This window comes from Nerophis lumbriciformis, linkage group LG17 (genome assembly GCF_033978685.3).
Source record: "Nerophis lumbriciformis linkage group LG17, RoL_Nlum_v2.1, whole genome shotgun sequence".
Classification (NCBI taxonomy): Eukaryota; Metazoa; Chordata; class Actinopteri; order Syngnathiformes; family Syngnathidae; genus Nerophis; species Nerophis lumbriciformis.
This window is the reverse complement of record NC_084564.2, coordinates 26,059,177-26,076,328: the sequence shown is the minus strand read 5'-3', so window position 1 is coordinate 26,076,328 and position 17,152 is coordinate 26,059,177. Positions and strand designations below refer to the sequence as shown.

The following is a 17,152-nucleotide window of genomic DNA, read 5'->3' as shown; positions in this document are numbered from 1 at the left end:
AAGAATTTCAGTTCATCCAGGACAGCTCGATATGGTATTTTTATTTTATTTTTTTGGTCATAAAGAAATACAATCATGTGTGCTTACGGACTGTATCCCTGCAGACTGTATTGATCTATAATGATATATAATGTATACATTGTTTTTTATGTTGATTTAATAAAAATAAAAATAAAATAATAATTTTTTTTTTTTTTTTTTCTTGTGCGGCCCGGTACCAATCGGTACACGGACCGGTACCGGGCCGCGGCCCGGTGGTTGGGGACCACTGCTCTAGAGTCCGTAAAAATACAGTATATCATTCATTTCGTCTATCACGCAACCCTCCTGTATTGTCTTACCTGAAAGCTCTGCCCCTCTCCAAGACAGAGACATGTCTCCTGGCCGGAAAAAGGCTGCCGAGCTCCAGGCCCGCAGGACAAAGGAGCAAACAGGCCTGGCCGAGGACAGTAATGTTGCGGGGGACACTTTAGACAGCTGTCCGGGGAGACGCCATCAGCAGGTGGGCCATAGGTTCCCTTTGGGCAAGGGACTGGAGTGGTGCTCTCTTGTGGGCAGTAAAAACCTGACAGGTGGGATTCATCTTCATTAACAACATGGTCTACAAACACACCAGTATATCATTAGCGATGGGGTCTCTACTGCATATGAGATATGTTTATTTTTGGGTATCCTCATTACCGGTGCTCTTGCTAGCATACCAAAAAAACGTTCCACTGACCAGCGTGGCGCTTGATGAGTCGGGAGTGAGGTATACTAAATGTTTAATTTGTGTGTTCAAAAAAAAAAATTATAATAATAATAATAACAATAATGATGATAATAATAATGTTGAGCGTTCTATTTTTATTGCGCCCTTACTCACGGTATAGTATTCTTTTATTTGTGTATTGTTGATGCGGAAGCGGATGTGACGCGGCCAAATGTAGACATCTTCCAAGGGTACGCAGCATCGAGCGCTACTGCCTACTAGGGCGGACGAGACTCGGGGCCGCCATCTTGGAGTGGTGATCCGCTCCACTCGTGCAATTGATTTGGCAGGAGCAATGAATTGTCCGCGCATTTAATTAATGTTACCTCACTGAATACCACTGATTTTAACGCGGTTTTTTGTCATACGTGTAGCTATGATAAAGGACACATGTTTTGGCGTGTTTTATTATCCATAGTTTGCCTAACAGTAATTGACTATTCTTATATGCTATAAGTGACCAGACGTCCGAGATCAAAACTGGGAATATAATCCCAGAGAAGGGGGAAAAAACGGTCAGCTATTGTTAAATTCAAGAAACAATATGATTAGGTTTTATATACATGCGTATATTCTACATAAACAATGTATGAATACATTAGATATTTATGTATCTTAGAGAGTTTATTCTGTCTTGACACTTTGTATTGATATTTTGTATTACATTCTTCCCTTAAAAGATCATGTTTTCAGTGATTGTTTTATATGTACAAACGTTTGTATTTTTTATGTATGTCGCTTTGGATAAAAGCGTCTGCCAAATACTTAAACATAAACATATATAAACACCTGAAAGTCTTCATATCAGCTAAAACCACCAATCTGTTTCAATGGATTCAGAATATTGTTATTCAAGTATGACTTGTTTAAATTTCATTAATTTCATTGACAAGCAATTCTATTATGGTCATACTCTTGTTTGCTTGTGGCTACGATTTCGGTACTATTGAAGATATTTGCTCTTTCTCAACTCTGTGGTAATATTATTTTCACAAAATACAACCAATAGTACGTTAATGTTAAATCTTACTTGTGAAAAGTAATAAAGTAATTTCAACAGTCCACTCATTTGAGCAGGAAAACGTTGAACACCAGCCCGGCATCTTTGTTTTCTACCTGTCAACTGTCAGTTTAGGCTGCTCGCCGACTCCTCATCACCACTTCAAGATGGCGGCCCAATTTCTCACGTCACAGCAGCCAATGCTGCGTCTACTTATAAGATGTCTAAGTGAAGAACGCTCTGATTTGTGTGAAGAGTAAGTATGCCTCAGCTATGTGGCTGGAGAGAAGACGCTGAGTTGGCTCTCTGTTTACCGTCTGCATATCAACAATACAAATAATAATAAATAAATAAAATTATAATAAATAAAATAATGATGATGATAGTAATAATGACACTAATAATATTGTTAGTAATAATATTAATACAAATAAAAAATATATATTTTTAAAATAATACAAATTAAAATTTGAAACAGCTGGCATTCGTTACATATAGGCTAATTCATATTTTTTATTACCTCAACAAGATGGCAGTAGCTGCGTGTGAAGTAAATACACGGTAAATGGGTTGTACTTGTATAGCGCTTTTCTCCCTTCAAGGTACTCAAAGCGCTTTGACACTATTTCCACATTCACCCATTCACACACACATTCACACACTGATGGCGGGAGCTGCCATGCAAGGCCCTAACCACGACCCATCAGGAGCAAGGGTGAAGTGTCTTGCTCAAGGACACAACGGACGTGACGAGGTTGGTAGAGGGTGGGGATCGACCCAGGAAACCTCAGGTTGCTGGCACGGCCACTCTCCCAACCGTGCCACGCCGCTCCTTGCCGCTATTACAACATTGGTTCTGTTGCTGGTGTGTTGCGCAATATACTTGATAATAACTGACCACAATGTCAAGGAGAACAACATATTAATTTCCTCATTGTCATGCACTCAAGATTATTGTTAAAATTCAAAAAATCAAAGTTATCTTTTTATACAGAATAATGAGTAGCGAGGGTTACCTGTCACAGTTGAATCTATACGGTACCAATTCCCGACCAGTACTCATTTCTCAGTGCTTTGTGTGTTCAAATGTGCTAATAAATGTTAATTGTTGTAAAAAAAAAGGATGTTTTATTTAACATTTTACATTTTATATTTGTTCTTACATCTCATTTGCAAGTATTATATAGTAAACTTTGCATGAAGTTGCAATTCCAAGGCGTTAGATGGCAGTAGTCTGTAGACTACTGCGTGTTGCCTTAGCGAAGAAGTAGTCTTTGCCATTAAGCTGAATGTGCCAGTCTTTTCTTTTGTTCAGCCCTACAATATGTGTAAACTTTTTGTTGAGTGTTTACACTGTAAGTATTGTACTTAATACACTCAAGCTGTTTGATTGTAACATGCATCTTAGTTGTAGTTTTGATCACCAAATTTAGAAGTGTTGAAATCGCAAATGTAAAATTGATATTCACCTTTAGCATGGCAAATTTAATGTAAATTAGCATCAAGATAGCATATTTTCAAAAGTGAAGCCTTACTGTACTTTTGAGCCCTTTGTTCTTGTCTTGCTGGCATGAATAATTGTAACATTATCTGGAGGCATTCAGAGTCCCCACTAAGTGCTTGACTGCTTGTTTCCTGGCCAAGTGCCTAAGCCGGTGCTGAGTTTCTGTCAGGTGCAACAAAGGTATTGAAATATAGCACCGTTTGATTTTACGTGAATCTGTTCCCAGTAGAACCGACGGACTTTGGCTACATTCACACTAAGTGGTCGGATGTCCAATTGGGATTTTCTTTGTCAAATCCGATCTTTTTAGTGGCCGTTCACGTTACAAAAAAAAAGGGATTTAATGTGAATGCAATCTGATCCGCATGCGGACATGAGGTCATGAGTAAAATGGCTTCCACTCTAGTCAGTCTTAGTACTGACGCATTTGTGTTCATTTCAAGGATTTTTTGCAATCAAAGTCAACATTTTCTGAACCGAATTATTACGTGTAAAAGATTAAGTAGAGGACAAGTATTTTGTCTCTTGCAGTTTTACAGGATATTTTGCTTCGATGTCTGCTTGAAGATCGTGTCTGTGGGCAAGCAGTCGGAGGCACGAGTGGTAAAACTTTCACGTGAGTTCCTAAAACATTTTATTTTCACCTGTTTTCTGCTCCGCCGTCAACTATTTATTTCATAACAGTTTGGTGAATAATTATGATGCATATCGCTTTTTGATGACGTTCTGGTCAAAATGAATGATCTTTCACATTGACGATGCATCACATATTCTGTATATACATAATTTATTTATTTATTTTCACATATTTTCACATACACTAGGGTTGTCCCGATACCAATATTTTGGTACCGGTACTGAAATGTATTTTGATACTTAGATACTTCTCTAAATAAAGGGTACCACAAAAAATGGCATTATTGGCTTTATTAGGGACCGAGTCCCTTTGGGACAGAGGATCCTATTGTATATCTAGCGTTTTATTATTATACCGCTGCCTCTTTGAGCTGTAATTTGACCCCCTTAACATGCTTCAAAACTCACCAAATTGGACACACACATCAGGACTGGCGAAAATTGCGATCTAATCAAAAACCAAACCCCAAAACTCAAAATTGCGCTTTAGAGCCCCCTAGGAAGAAAACACAGACAAAACTGCCTGTAACTCCCAGTAGGAATGTCGTAGAGGCATGAAACAAAAACCTCTATTTAGGTCTCACTTAGACCTATATTTCATACACTGACAACCCTCAGCAAAAATCAACAAGAAGTTTGCAATTCCCCCTTCAAAACAAAAGTTGTGTAAAAACAGTCACCTTTTTTCAAACATTATCTCCTCTGAGCGCGTTTGTCGTGTCAGCTTCAAATTAGCACAGGAGAGAGATTGAACCCTTCTGATTAAAAGTTGATGAAAGAGTTTTAATTACTGCTTCGGTTTGGATTTTATGAGCCCTCAAAGTCGGTCCCGTCCATCGCTGCTTGCAGCTTAAATTTTTTTTAACTTAAAATCTTTAAACATATGTTTCTTATTGCAATTTAGTCCTTAAATAAAATAGTGAACATACAAGACAACTTGTCTTTTATTAGTAAGTAAGCAAACAAAGGCTCCTAATTTAGTCTGCTGACATATGCAGTAACATATTGTGTCATTTTCCCTTCTATAATTTTGTCAAAATTATTAAGGACAAGTGGTAGAAAATGAATTATTAATCTACTTGTTCATTTACTGTTAATTTCTGCTTACTTTCTCATTTAACATGTTCTATCTACACTTCTGTTCAAATGTAATAATCACTTATTCTTCTGTTGTTTGCTGCTTTACATTAGTTTTGGATGATACCACAAATTTGGGTATAAATCCGATACCAAGTAGTTACAGGATCATACAATGGTCATAATGTAAGTCCCCCTGTGTCCAGGGACGTATTTCCTAAGTTTATAAACATAATATAAATTCTTTTTAAACGAAAAAAGATTTTGTGATGCTAGAAAATATCGATGTTATCATAGTAGTATCGACTAGACACGCTCCTCTACTTGGTATCATTACAGTGGATGTCAGGTGTAGATCCACCCATGGCATTTGTTTATATTGTGACGGCAGTAAGCTACGGTGTGTAGTGAAGCATGTTTAGCTATTCCTCGTTCTGCAGGGATGATACTTGTAAGAAACATACTTTATTTCTCACCATAGAGACAAAGATTAGTGATTTAGAAGTAGCTAAAACACTGCAGACTGCGGCTGGACGTTAGCCGCTAGCTAGCTAGCCATGTCTTAAAGCACCTCTTCCTGAGGGCGTTTCAGTGTTATAACTTCACCTTTATCGTTAATTTCAAGCCAAAATGCATCCACTCTCCCTTTTCTGTCCACACACTGTCTGTTTGTAAGTACTCCGTGATTGTGCGCTGCCGAACATGCTCGCCGGTACTTTTTAGAGGCGGTACAGCACCGAATATGATTCATTAGTATCGCGGTACTTTACTAGTACCGGTACACCGTACAACCCTATTTCACACGGACATGAAAAAATCTGATACAAGTCCCATATGGGCAAAAAAATGGGAATTGACCTGTAGTGTGAACAAGGCCCTTGTTCGGTACCTATAAAAGTACCGAATTCGGTACCCATCCCTATTAATTACAATTCCAAATAACACCCCTATCCTCTTTTTGGTTTACATAAAAAAAAAAAAACATACGTACGCGATTAGATGTACACTATATTTTTCATGCATTTTCATTGGGGCACACCTCGACACAATAACATAGAATCCAATAAAAGCTACAGCACCAACAATCATAAACATACCTGGCTGACAGGACGACTTTTCCTGCACATATTGACTGATATTGATCCCACGAATAGAATGCAGACAAATAAACATCCACAAACACCTCAGAGTCTCCCAGTGTCCTCCCAGCATGTCGAAAATTATTTGAACCATCTTGTTATTTCTAAGTGTGCACACTGGACCAGGACTACCTGTCAACAGAAAGACGGAGGGCATCGCTTTCATTAGCATGCTGAATGATGTATGAGGCCTCTGAGGTAAGGTGGCAGTGACAGTGACTCATATTACTCTATTTGTTCTTATCAGTTCGACTTTGATACTGATTAATGACTTCACAGAGACAGCTTTCCTTTCTTAGAGAAGGGTTTTATGGGTCAAGAAGGCACGCAATTTATTGGCTAACTGTTTTGAAAGACAGTAGGACCTCAACTTAAGAGTGCTCAACTTAAGTGTTTTGAGATTTTAAATTTGAGTGACAAGTATCCCAGCAATTAGTTGGCGTGGTGAATGTCACAGTGAACCCCGTGAGATACGACCATTATAAGTGTCAGGTTCAAACACTGATGACATGTATTAAACAAGAAAAGAAGCAAGGAATTAAACAGAGACAGAATTCAATTTAGCTCAATTGAGGAGAAACGCGTCGTCCCACGCTCTGACGAAAGATTGTACGCCTCCTCTTTTGTTTGGACATTCCCTGATTACATGGCAACAGCTGTTTCTAAGGGATGGGGGGTCGTAAATAGCCACTGCCTTTGGTCACAAAACAGTTTAAAAAAAAGGTGCCTGAAGGGGAGTCAGGTCCTGCTTCCTCTCCGCTATCTAGATCTCGGGTCAAGACAAAATCTTCCTGTGGATTACAATACATCAAAGAAACCGACACCCTCATGTCGCTCCCCATCCTACACAGTGGAGTTTTACAAGCCTTTTGATTGGTAAGATCAAAGACAGATTTTGCCTGCTGGCCGGGAATTCATTGAAACACAAAGTGTTGTGATAACTTAGATACAATTATTCTGACAATAAGTTAAAGTTAAGTTAAAGTACCAATGATTGTCACACACACACTAGGTGTGGTGAAATGTGTCCTCTGCATTTGACCCATCCCTTTGTTCACCAGTAAGTGCCCAGCAGTGGGCAGCAGCGGTGTCACGCCCGGGAATAATTTTTGGTGATTTAACCCCAAATCCCAACCCTTGGTGCAGAGTGCCAAGCAGGGAGGTAATGGGTCCCATTTTTATAGTCTTTGGTATGACTCGGCCGGGGTTTGAACTCACGATCTACCGATCTCAGGACGGACACTCTAACCACTAGGCCACTGAGCAGATAGTAACCATGGGTAGGAATAAAGTCTGTGTAAAGGACAGTGCTGAGAAGAAATGGAGTATATTCATTGAATAGAAAACAAAAAATGATCAATGTGAGCGTAGTGAAGTGAATTATATTTATATAGCGCTTTTCTCTAGTGACTCAAAGCGCTTTTACATAGCGAAACCCAAAGTCTAAGTTACATTTAACCAGTGTGGGTGGCACTGGGAGCAGGTGGGTAAAGTGTCTTGCCCAAGGACACAACGGCAGTGACTAGGACGGCGGAAGCGGGGACTGAACCTGGAACCCTCAAGTTGCTGGCACGGCCACTCTACCAACCGAGCTATACCGCCCCTATACCGTATTATTGCTAGTCTGCACCATACTGAAGCAGAAGGAGTCTAGATATATATATATATATATATATATATATATATATATATATATATATATATATATATATATATATATATATATATATATATATATATATATATATATATATATATATATATATATATATATATATATATATATATACAGGTAAAAGCCAGTAAATTAGAATATTTTGAAAAACTTGATTTATTTCAGTAATTGCATTCAAAAGGTGTAACTTGTACATTATATTTATTCATTGCACACAGACTGATGCATTCAAATGTTTATTTCATTTAATTTTGATGATTTGAAGTGGCAACAAATGAAAATCCAAAATTCCGTGTGTCACAAAATTAGAATATTACTTAAGGCTAATACAAAAAAGGGATTTTTAGAAATGTTGGCCAACTGAAAAGTATGAAAATGAAAAATATGAGCATGTACAAAACTCAATACTTGGTTGGAGCTCCTTTTGCCTCAATTACTGCGTTAATGCGGCGTGGCATGGAGTCGATGAGTTTCTGGCACTGCTCAGGTGTTATGAGAGCCCAGGTTGCTCTGATAGTGGCCTTCAACTCTTCTGCGTTTTTGGGTCTGGCATTCTGCATCTTCCTTTTCACAATACCCCACAGATTTTCTATGGGGCTAAGGTCAGGGGAGTTGGCGGGCCAATTTAGAACAGAAATACCATGGTCCGTAAACCAGGCACGGGTAGATTTTGCGCTGTGTGCAGGCGCCAAGTCCTGTTGGAACTTGAAATCTCCATCTCCATAGAGCAGGTCAGCAGCAGGAAGCATGAAGTGCTCTAAAACTTGCTGGTAGACGGCTGCGGATCTCAGGAAACAGAGTGGACCGACACCAGCAGATGACATGGCACCCCAAACCATCACTGATGGTGGAAACTTTACACTAGACTTCAGGCAACGTGGATCCTGTGCCTCTCCTGTCTTCCTCCAGACTCTGGGACCTCGATTTCCAAAAGAAATGCAAAATTTGCTTTCGTCAGAAAACATGACTTTGGACCACTCAGCAGCAGTCCAGCTGGTGTCGGTCCACTCTGTTTCCTGAGATCCAGGGTCAACGCAGCCGTCTACCAGCAAGTTTTAGAGCACTTCATGCTTCCTGCTGCTGACCTGCTCTATGGAGATGGAGATTTCAAGTTCCAACAGGACTTGGCGCCTGCACACAGCGCAAAATCTACCCGTGCCTGGTTTACGGACCATGGTATTTCTGTTCTAAATTGGCCCGCCAACTCCCCTGACCTTAGCCCCATAGAAAATCTGTGGGGTATTGTGAAAAGGAAGATGCAGAATGCCAGACCCAAAAACGCAGAAGAGTTGAAGGCCACTATCAGAGCAACCTGGGCTCTCATAACACCTGAGCAGTGCCAGAAACTCATCGACTCCATGCCACGCCGCATTAACGCAGTAATTGAGGCAAAAGGAGCTCCAACCAAGTATTGAGTATTGTACATGCTCATATTTTTCATTTTCACATGCTCATATTTTTCATTTTCATACTTTCCAGTTGGCCAACATTTCTAAAAATCCCTTTTTTGTATTAGCCTTAAGTAATATTCTAATTTTGTGACACACGGAATTTTGGATTTTCATTTGTTGCCACTTCAAATCATCAAAATTAAATGAAATAAACATTTGAATGCATCAGTCTGTGTGCAATGAATAAATATAATGTACAAGTTACACCTTTTGAATGCAATTACTGAAATAAATCAAGTTTTTCAAAATATTCTAATTTACTGGCTTTTACCTGTGTGTGCGTGTATATATATATATATATATATATATATATATATATATATATATATATATATATATATATATATATATATATATATATATATATATATACATACATATATATTTGTGTGTACATATATATATATATACATACACAAAACAGGTTTCAAACATATAGGATTCTAGTGAAAGTGTCCCAGTCCCTGATTGGGCTTTTAATAAAAGAGCACAGGTTAAACAATCAAAAATTACATTACAGAGGCAATCACATAACAGATACAATCAGAATATTAAAACAATACAATATTAGTGCATTAAAGTCAATGTTCACAAGCCTGTTTCAGTTTCAGCCATTGTTTTACTTGTGTGTTGAAAACCTTGATCTCTGTCAATGTTTTGATTTCAGGTGTATTCCAAAGTCTGATATCTACTACCAAGAAGGAGGACTCGCGGAATGTTGTTGTGCTTTCTGCTGTCCTACAATTATTGCTTGTTGCAGCCCTGGTTGTAATTGCAACATTTGGCTTGTTTACCAATTGTGTTCCTGTAAATCAAAGTTGGGTAAACCATTGATATATAAACTAAAAAAGTAAAGGGCCCACAATTCAACCTTGTGAAATCCGCATTCGGTAAGTGTGGACAGTTAAAAAGTTAGAATTAAATCTAACCCATGGCTCTCTTTGCTGGAGATACAGTGCATTGGGAAAGTATTCACAGCGCTTCACTTTTTACACATGATGTTATGTTACAGTCTTATTTCAAAATGGGATGAATTCCTTTTTGTTCTCAAAATTCTACAGACAGTACTCCATAATGACAATGTAAAAATGTTTTTTATTTTTTGCAAGTTTAGTAAAAAAAATAAAACACGCATCTACATAAGTATTCACAGCACTTGCTCAATATTTTGTTGATGCACATTTGGCAGCAATTGCAGCCTCATGTCTTTTTGAACACGATGCCACATACTTGGCACATATCTTTGGGCAGTTTTGCCCATTCCTCTTTGCAGCACCTCTCAAGCTCCATCAGATTGGATGCAAAGTGTTGTTTTGTATCCAGGATGTATCTGTACTTTGCTGCATTCCTCTTAGTCTAGTCAGGGAGGTGACCAATAACCTGATGATCACTCTGTCGCAGCTACAGCATTCATGTGTGGAGAGAGGAGAACCATCCAGAAGGACAACCATCTCTGCAGCAATCCACCAATCAGGCCTGTGTGGTATAGTGACCATACAGAAGCAATTTCTTGGTAAAAAGTTTGCCAAAATGCACCTGAATGACTCTCAGACCATGACAAACAAAATTCTCGGGTCTGATGAGACAAAGACTGAACTTTTTGCCGTGAATGCCAGGCATCATGTTTGAAGGAAACCAGGCACCGCTCATCACCAGGCCAGTACCATCTCTACAGTGAAGCATGGTGGTGGCAGCATCATGCTGTGGGGATGTTTTTCAACGGCAGGAACTGGTAGACTAGTCAGGATAGAGGGAAAGATAAATGCAGCAATGTACAGAGACATCTTGGATGAAAACCAACACTTCCTATCCAACCCGATGGAGCTTGAGAGGCGCTAAAATGAAGAATGGGCGGAACTCCCCTAGGGCCATGTCTACACTAAGCCGGATAACACCTTATACGAATAATTATTTAGCCTAAGCCCCGTTTCAGCCACACTAAACCAGCGTTGAAGGTCCCCCTCCTCGGACAAATTTGCACACGGGTAATCTACGACACTTAGCTTTGTATGGACTCATTGATCGTTTACAAACTGAGTTCGGAGAGGAAGTGACGGCAGAAAAACCGCACCCACACAGGAAGTGACGCCAGAAAGAACACGCCACAGCCAGCTGTATAACAAGCGGAGCTAAAGATATGGAGGCGTTTCATCCAGTCATGCCCGTGTTTCTCCTTCTTCTACATGTACAGACGCTTGTGGAAATCACACATGAATACCTTAAGCGAAAGCGATTGCAGCTATCTGGGATACAACACTTCTCAGACGGCAAGAGAACTTTCGACTGTCCGGGTCAGCTGTGATTCTACCTAGCGAAAAACTTTGTCCCTTCCTCCAGTGGATGTGTTTCAGGCACTGTGTGACTACAAATATTGTTTTATGGATGTGATTGTGAAACGGCCAAGCATGATGCCCGCATCTTTGCTAACTCCGCCATTAGCGCAAAAATGGAAAATGAAGGTGAAGGCAAAAGAGTGAGGAGTATCCTGACCAGATATCTAGATCCCTAGATTATTGTTGTAATTGTTGTAAAATGTTATTTATCACATTGTTTACTTTCAAATGTCCATTAAAGATTTGATTAATTTATGATGTCTCAAGTGCGATTCACTACAATAGGGCCCCACAGCACACTGGATTCCAGTTCATTGAACTACAACAACACTGGATATTGTTCAAAGGAAATACATTTTTATTTAAAAACTTGCACCTAAAACACAGCAAACTATTTACAATCTAGCTCTTTTAAATAACTTCACAGTGAAGTAAAGTAATCTACTGGAGAGTTTGGAGCAGATGGACACGCAGGTGGTTTTTTATTTATTTGTATTTATTTTTTTTGCGCATGTGTACTAGGTCGCGTTGCGCCGGTGGACGGAGGGGGGCAGGGGTCTTTAACGATGGCATGGTTGTGTGTGGACACGGATAAGGTTAGGTGGGATTTACCCTGGATAACCTTTTAGTGTAAACGGGGCCTAATATAGGTGTTCTAAGCTTTGGGCATCATATTCAAAGACATAAGTTGTAATTCCTGCCAAAGGTGCATCAACAAAGTATTGAGCAAGGGCTGTAAATACTTATGTACATGCGATGATTTACTTTTTTAATTTAAATAAATCAGCAAATAATTTTTTTTTTAAAAATCACATTGTCATTATGTGGAATTGTCCATCCATCCATTTTCTACCGCTTGTCCCTCTTGGGGTCGCGAGGTGGCTAGAGCCTATCCCGGCTACACTTGGGCGGAAAGCAGCGTACACCTTGAACAAGTTGTCACCACCTCAGAACAGGTCCATATATATATATATATATATATATATATATATATATATATATATATATATATATATATACATATATATATATATATATATATATATATATATATATATATATATATATACATATATACACATATATACATATATACATATATATACATACACATATATACTGTATATACACTTATATATACATATATATATACACATATATATACATATATATATATATATATATATATATATATATATATATAGATATATGTCTTAATAAGGTTATCCAAAAAATAGTGCTCGATACCGTAGTAGAGCGCAATATATGTATGTGTGGGGGAAAAAAATCACAAGACTATTTCATCTCAGAACGACTCCAAAACCAACAAAGCATGTAACTGTCGAAAGAAACCTGATTGCCCCCTTAACGGGGGATGCTTACAAACATCAGTTGTCTACCAATCTAAGGTAATACGCAAGGACATTAACACATCCGACACATATGTAGGATTAACCGAGGGTGAATTCAAAACCAGATGGAACAACCACAAGGCTTCTTTCAGGAACAAAAACCTGCGAAATACCACAGAACTCAGCAAACACATTTGGGACCTCAAAGACAATAATGTTGAATATTCAATAACATGGCAAATTCTTGCATCCAGCACACCTTACAATAGTGGTAATAAAAGATGCAACCTATGCTTGAAAGAGAAACTGTTTATTATCTACCGTCCAGACCTGTCATCCCTCAACAAGCGCAGCGAAATTGTAACAACATGCCGCCATAGACGGAAACACCTCCTAGGTAACACATGAACCAATCACCACCCCCCTAGGCCAGCCTGTACCCACCCACTCTGTGCCCTATACAAACCATGGTATGCGAATGCTCCCATTAAAATCTCCTGACGATTGAGGGTACCCCCCTCATGAAACAGGCCTGTAAGGAGATGAAATAGTCTTGTGATTTTTTTTCCCCACACATACATATATATATATAGATATATAGATATATAGATATATATATATATATATATATATATATATATGTATATATATATATATATATATATATATATATATATATATATATAGACACATATATACAGTATATATACATATAAAAATATGCGTATATATGTGTGTGTGTATATATATATATATATATATATATATATATATATATATATATATATATATATATATATATATATATATATATATATATATATATATCCATCCATCCATCCATCCATTTTGTACCGCTTATTCCCTTCGGGGTTGCGGGGGGCGCTGGAGCCTATCTCAGCTACAATCAGGCGGAAGGCGGTGTACACCCTGGACAAGTCACTACCTCATCGCAGGGCCATATATATATATATATATATATATATATATATATATATATATATATATATATATATATATATATGTATAAATAAATATGTGTGTATATTGTGCATATATATATATATATATATATATATATATATATATATATATATATGTGTGTGTGTGTGTGTGTATATATATCAAGATACATATTTTTAAGAAAAGTTACAAATAGGGCTATTAGTTTATATCATATTCATTGTTTAGGTTTTATGTGTGCTTTTAACTTACCATTGTAGCACTATGAGATTGTTTTTAATGCAAAGTGCTTTATAAATAAAATGAATTATTATAAATATATACAGTGTATATATATATATATATATATATAGATATACATATACATATTATATATATGTATATTTAAAATTGTTTTTAATTGAACGATGCATGTTATTGAGGTTGTAGTTTACAATGTAAAAAAACACAGCCCTCAGCACGATGCATTAATTACTGCTAGGATCCAAGAGCTAAGCAACAATACTTTCACACTTCCACTGTGTTTACTGACTGAGTTAGAGTGACACTGGGGTCAAGGTTTGTTCCACTCACAACTGTGTGTGTGTGTTTGTAGTTGAATGCTGTATTTACGTCAGTAACTTTTCTTATCTGTCTAAGCTATAATTCCTCTCAAAAAAAGCATGCACTTTTTCACAGAAATGTTTGCGCCGTAAACAATCACCAACAGTTAATGTACGATCATCTCTGCACGCCTGTGTGGAATAACCACAGTCAGATTTTTAGTCTTTGCTCTGTAATCAAATGTATTTTTCTTGTAAAGTTCATTGTGGGCACTTATAAAATAAAAACTTTACAAGAAAAATAAATTTGCTGACTCATCAAGGTATTTGACTTTGGACATCTTTGGTGTAGTGTACATAAAGGCCATGCAGCCATATGACAGGCATGATGATTTTAATGTGCAGTAAGTATCCTGTACTCCTGGGGTGTCCAAACTACGGCCCGCGGGCCAAATGCCGCCCACCGTCAATTTGGTCTTTGAGACGACATCAGTTCAATAAACAATTTGACTGGGATGTCCATATCATATATAAATATCTAGTGGCCTGATTGCTGCCATTTTATTGCCATCTGGTGGCCAACAAAAGCCTTTAATTGTACTTTTAAGCCAATGAAATGCAGCATTCACTTATATGACCCAATCCGAACAACCTTCCCTAGTCACAGTGTAGAAGAAAAAAAAATCAACCAGTACAGATATTCAACAAACATGGTCACACATAACACAGCCTGCTCATTGAACTTTGTGGATATTATAAAAAATTAAAAACAAACTCAAATCCACATAAAAAATGACACCCATTTAAATCCATTACCAAGGACAATGGGAAAAATGCAAAACACTTTCTCCACACTTATCCGTATTTGGCACATTTTAGCTGCTTGATATTTTTGATTGATTGAAAACCTTAAGGAGGTTGTCACAAAAGTAATAATAATAATAATAATACATTTTATTTATAAGGCGCCTTTCTGGGCACTCAAGGACACCGTACAAAATCACAACAATACAATCAAATTGTATAAAAAAACAACAACAACAACAAAGAGAAAAGAAAAGATGATTACAATGAATATTGAGTAAACAAGGTAGGAGTTGAACTTTCGTATACTCTTCTAATATTAAACTATAATAATGATTAATTATATATCCATTATATTATCATAATAACATGTACTCATATACATACATCTATATTTATATATACAGTCGTGGTCATATTGTCATGGCTGTTTTGAGTTTCCAATAATTTCCAATAATTTCTACAAGTCTTATTTTTTGTGATAGAGTGACTGGAGCACATACTTGTTGGTCACAAAAAAACATTCATGAAGTTTGGTTCTTTTATGAATTTATTATGGGTCTACTGAAAATGTGAGCAAATCTGCTGGGTCAAAAGTATACATACAGCAATGTTAATATTTGGTTACATGTCCCTTGGCAAGTTTCACTACAATAAGGCGCTTTTGGTAGCCATCCACAAGCTTCTGGCAAGCTTCTGCTTGAATTTCTGACCACTCCTCTTGACAAAATCGGTGCAGTTCAGCTAAATGTGTTGGTTTTCTGACATGGACTTGTTTCTTCAGCATTGTCCACATGTTTAAGTCAGGACTTTGAGAAGGCCATTCTAAAAACTTAATTGTAGTCTGATTTAGCCATTCCTTTACCACTTTTGACGTGTGTTTGTGGTCATTGTCCTGTTGGAACACCCAACTGCGCCCAAGACCCAACCTCCGGGCTGATGATTTTAGGTTGTCCTGAAGAATTTGGAGGTAATCCTCCTTTTTCATTGTCCCATTTACTCTCTGTGAAGCACCAGTTCCATTGGCAGCAAAACAGGCCCAGAGCATGATACTACCACCACCATGCTTGACGGTAGGTATGGTGTTCCTGGGATTAAAGGCCTCACCTTTTCTCCTCCAAACATATTGCTGGGTTTTGTGGCCAAACAGCTCAATTTTTGTTTCATCTGACCTCACATGGACAAAGATAAGACCTTCTGGAGGAAAGTTCTGTGGTCAGATGCAACAAAAATTGAGCTAGAAATGATTGGAAACTCAAGACAGCCATGACATTATGTTCTTTACAAGTATATGCAAACTTTTGACCACGACTGTACTATATATATATATATATATATATATATATATATATATAAATATATATATATATATATATATATATATATATATAATTACATTGCATGCAGTCGGCTTTCGGGCCCCGGCCAAATTGTTTAAGCCCAATGCGGCCCACCAGTCAAAAAGTTTTGACACCCCTGCTGTACTCACTCCCCCTTGTTATTGTATTGGATAAGACTTTGGACAAATGCTAAAACCTCGATGTTTCATCATGGCAGCCGTGGACTATGGCCTCGCAATGACGACTCGTAACTTACCTAACTAAGACTCAACTTTCACCTACAAGCTAGTGCCATGTCACTCACACGTGCTGCGAATGCGAACGTCAACACAGAGGACATAATTACACAGACATTTATTCATGCATGGCAACTCTATAAAGATAGTGGAGTTTTTTTTCTGAGAAAACGTCTTATAATCCAGGTCCGGTCGTTATTACATGCAAACCAACAGGTGGCGCCAAACGACTTAGTCAGAGGTTTTTTTCTTGTCACTCACACTCTTGACCTGAAGAGATGCAGCTGCCACACTGAAGAAAAGTGTCTGGAAGGTTATTAGCAAGTTTGCAAACAGAGGAGGATGCTAC

General features: G+C 37.8%; 2 protein-coding genes across 2 annotated transcripts in view; one reads left to right on the top strand and one right to left on the bottom strand.

Moving 5' to 3' along the window:
* LOC133614686 (uncharacterized) overlaps positions 1-953 on the bottom strand; it is a 64,319-nt gene extending 63,366 nt beyond the window's left edge. The window contains exons 1-2 of the mRNA XM_061972847.2: positions 866-953; positions 342-565 (exon numbers count right to left, since the gene is read on the bottom strand). Coding sequence (XP_061828831.2) covers positions 342-565; positions 866-953 — 312 coding nt within the window. The remainder of the gene's footprint in view (positions 1-341; positions 566-865) is intronic.
* LOC133614916 (uncharacterized) overlaps positions 484-17,152 on the top strand; it is a 29,121-nt gene continuing 12,452 nt past the window's right edge. Inside the window, exons 1-2 of the mRNA XM_072915013.1 lie at positions 484-572; positions 3,787-3,871. The gene's annotated coding sequence lies outside the window, so the exon portion shown is untranslated. The remainder of the gene's footprint in view (positions 573-3,786; positions 3,872-17,152) is intronic.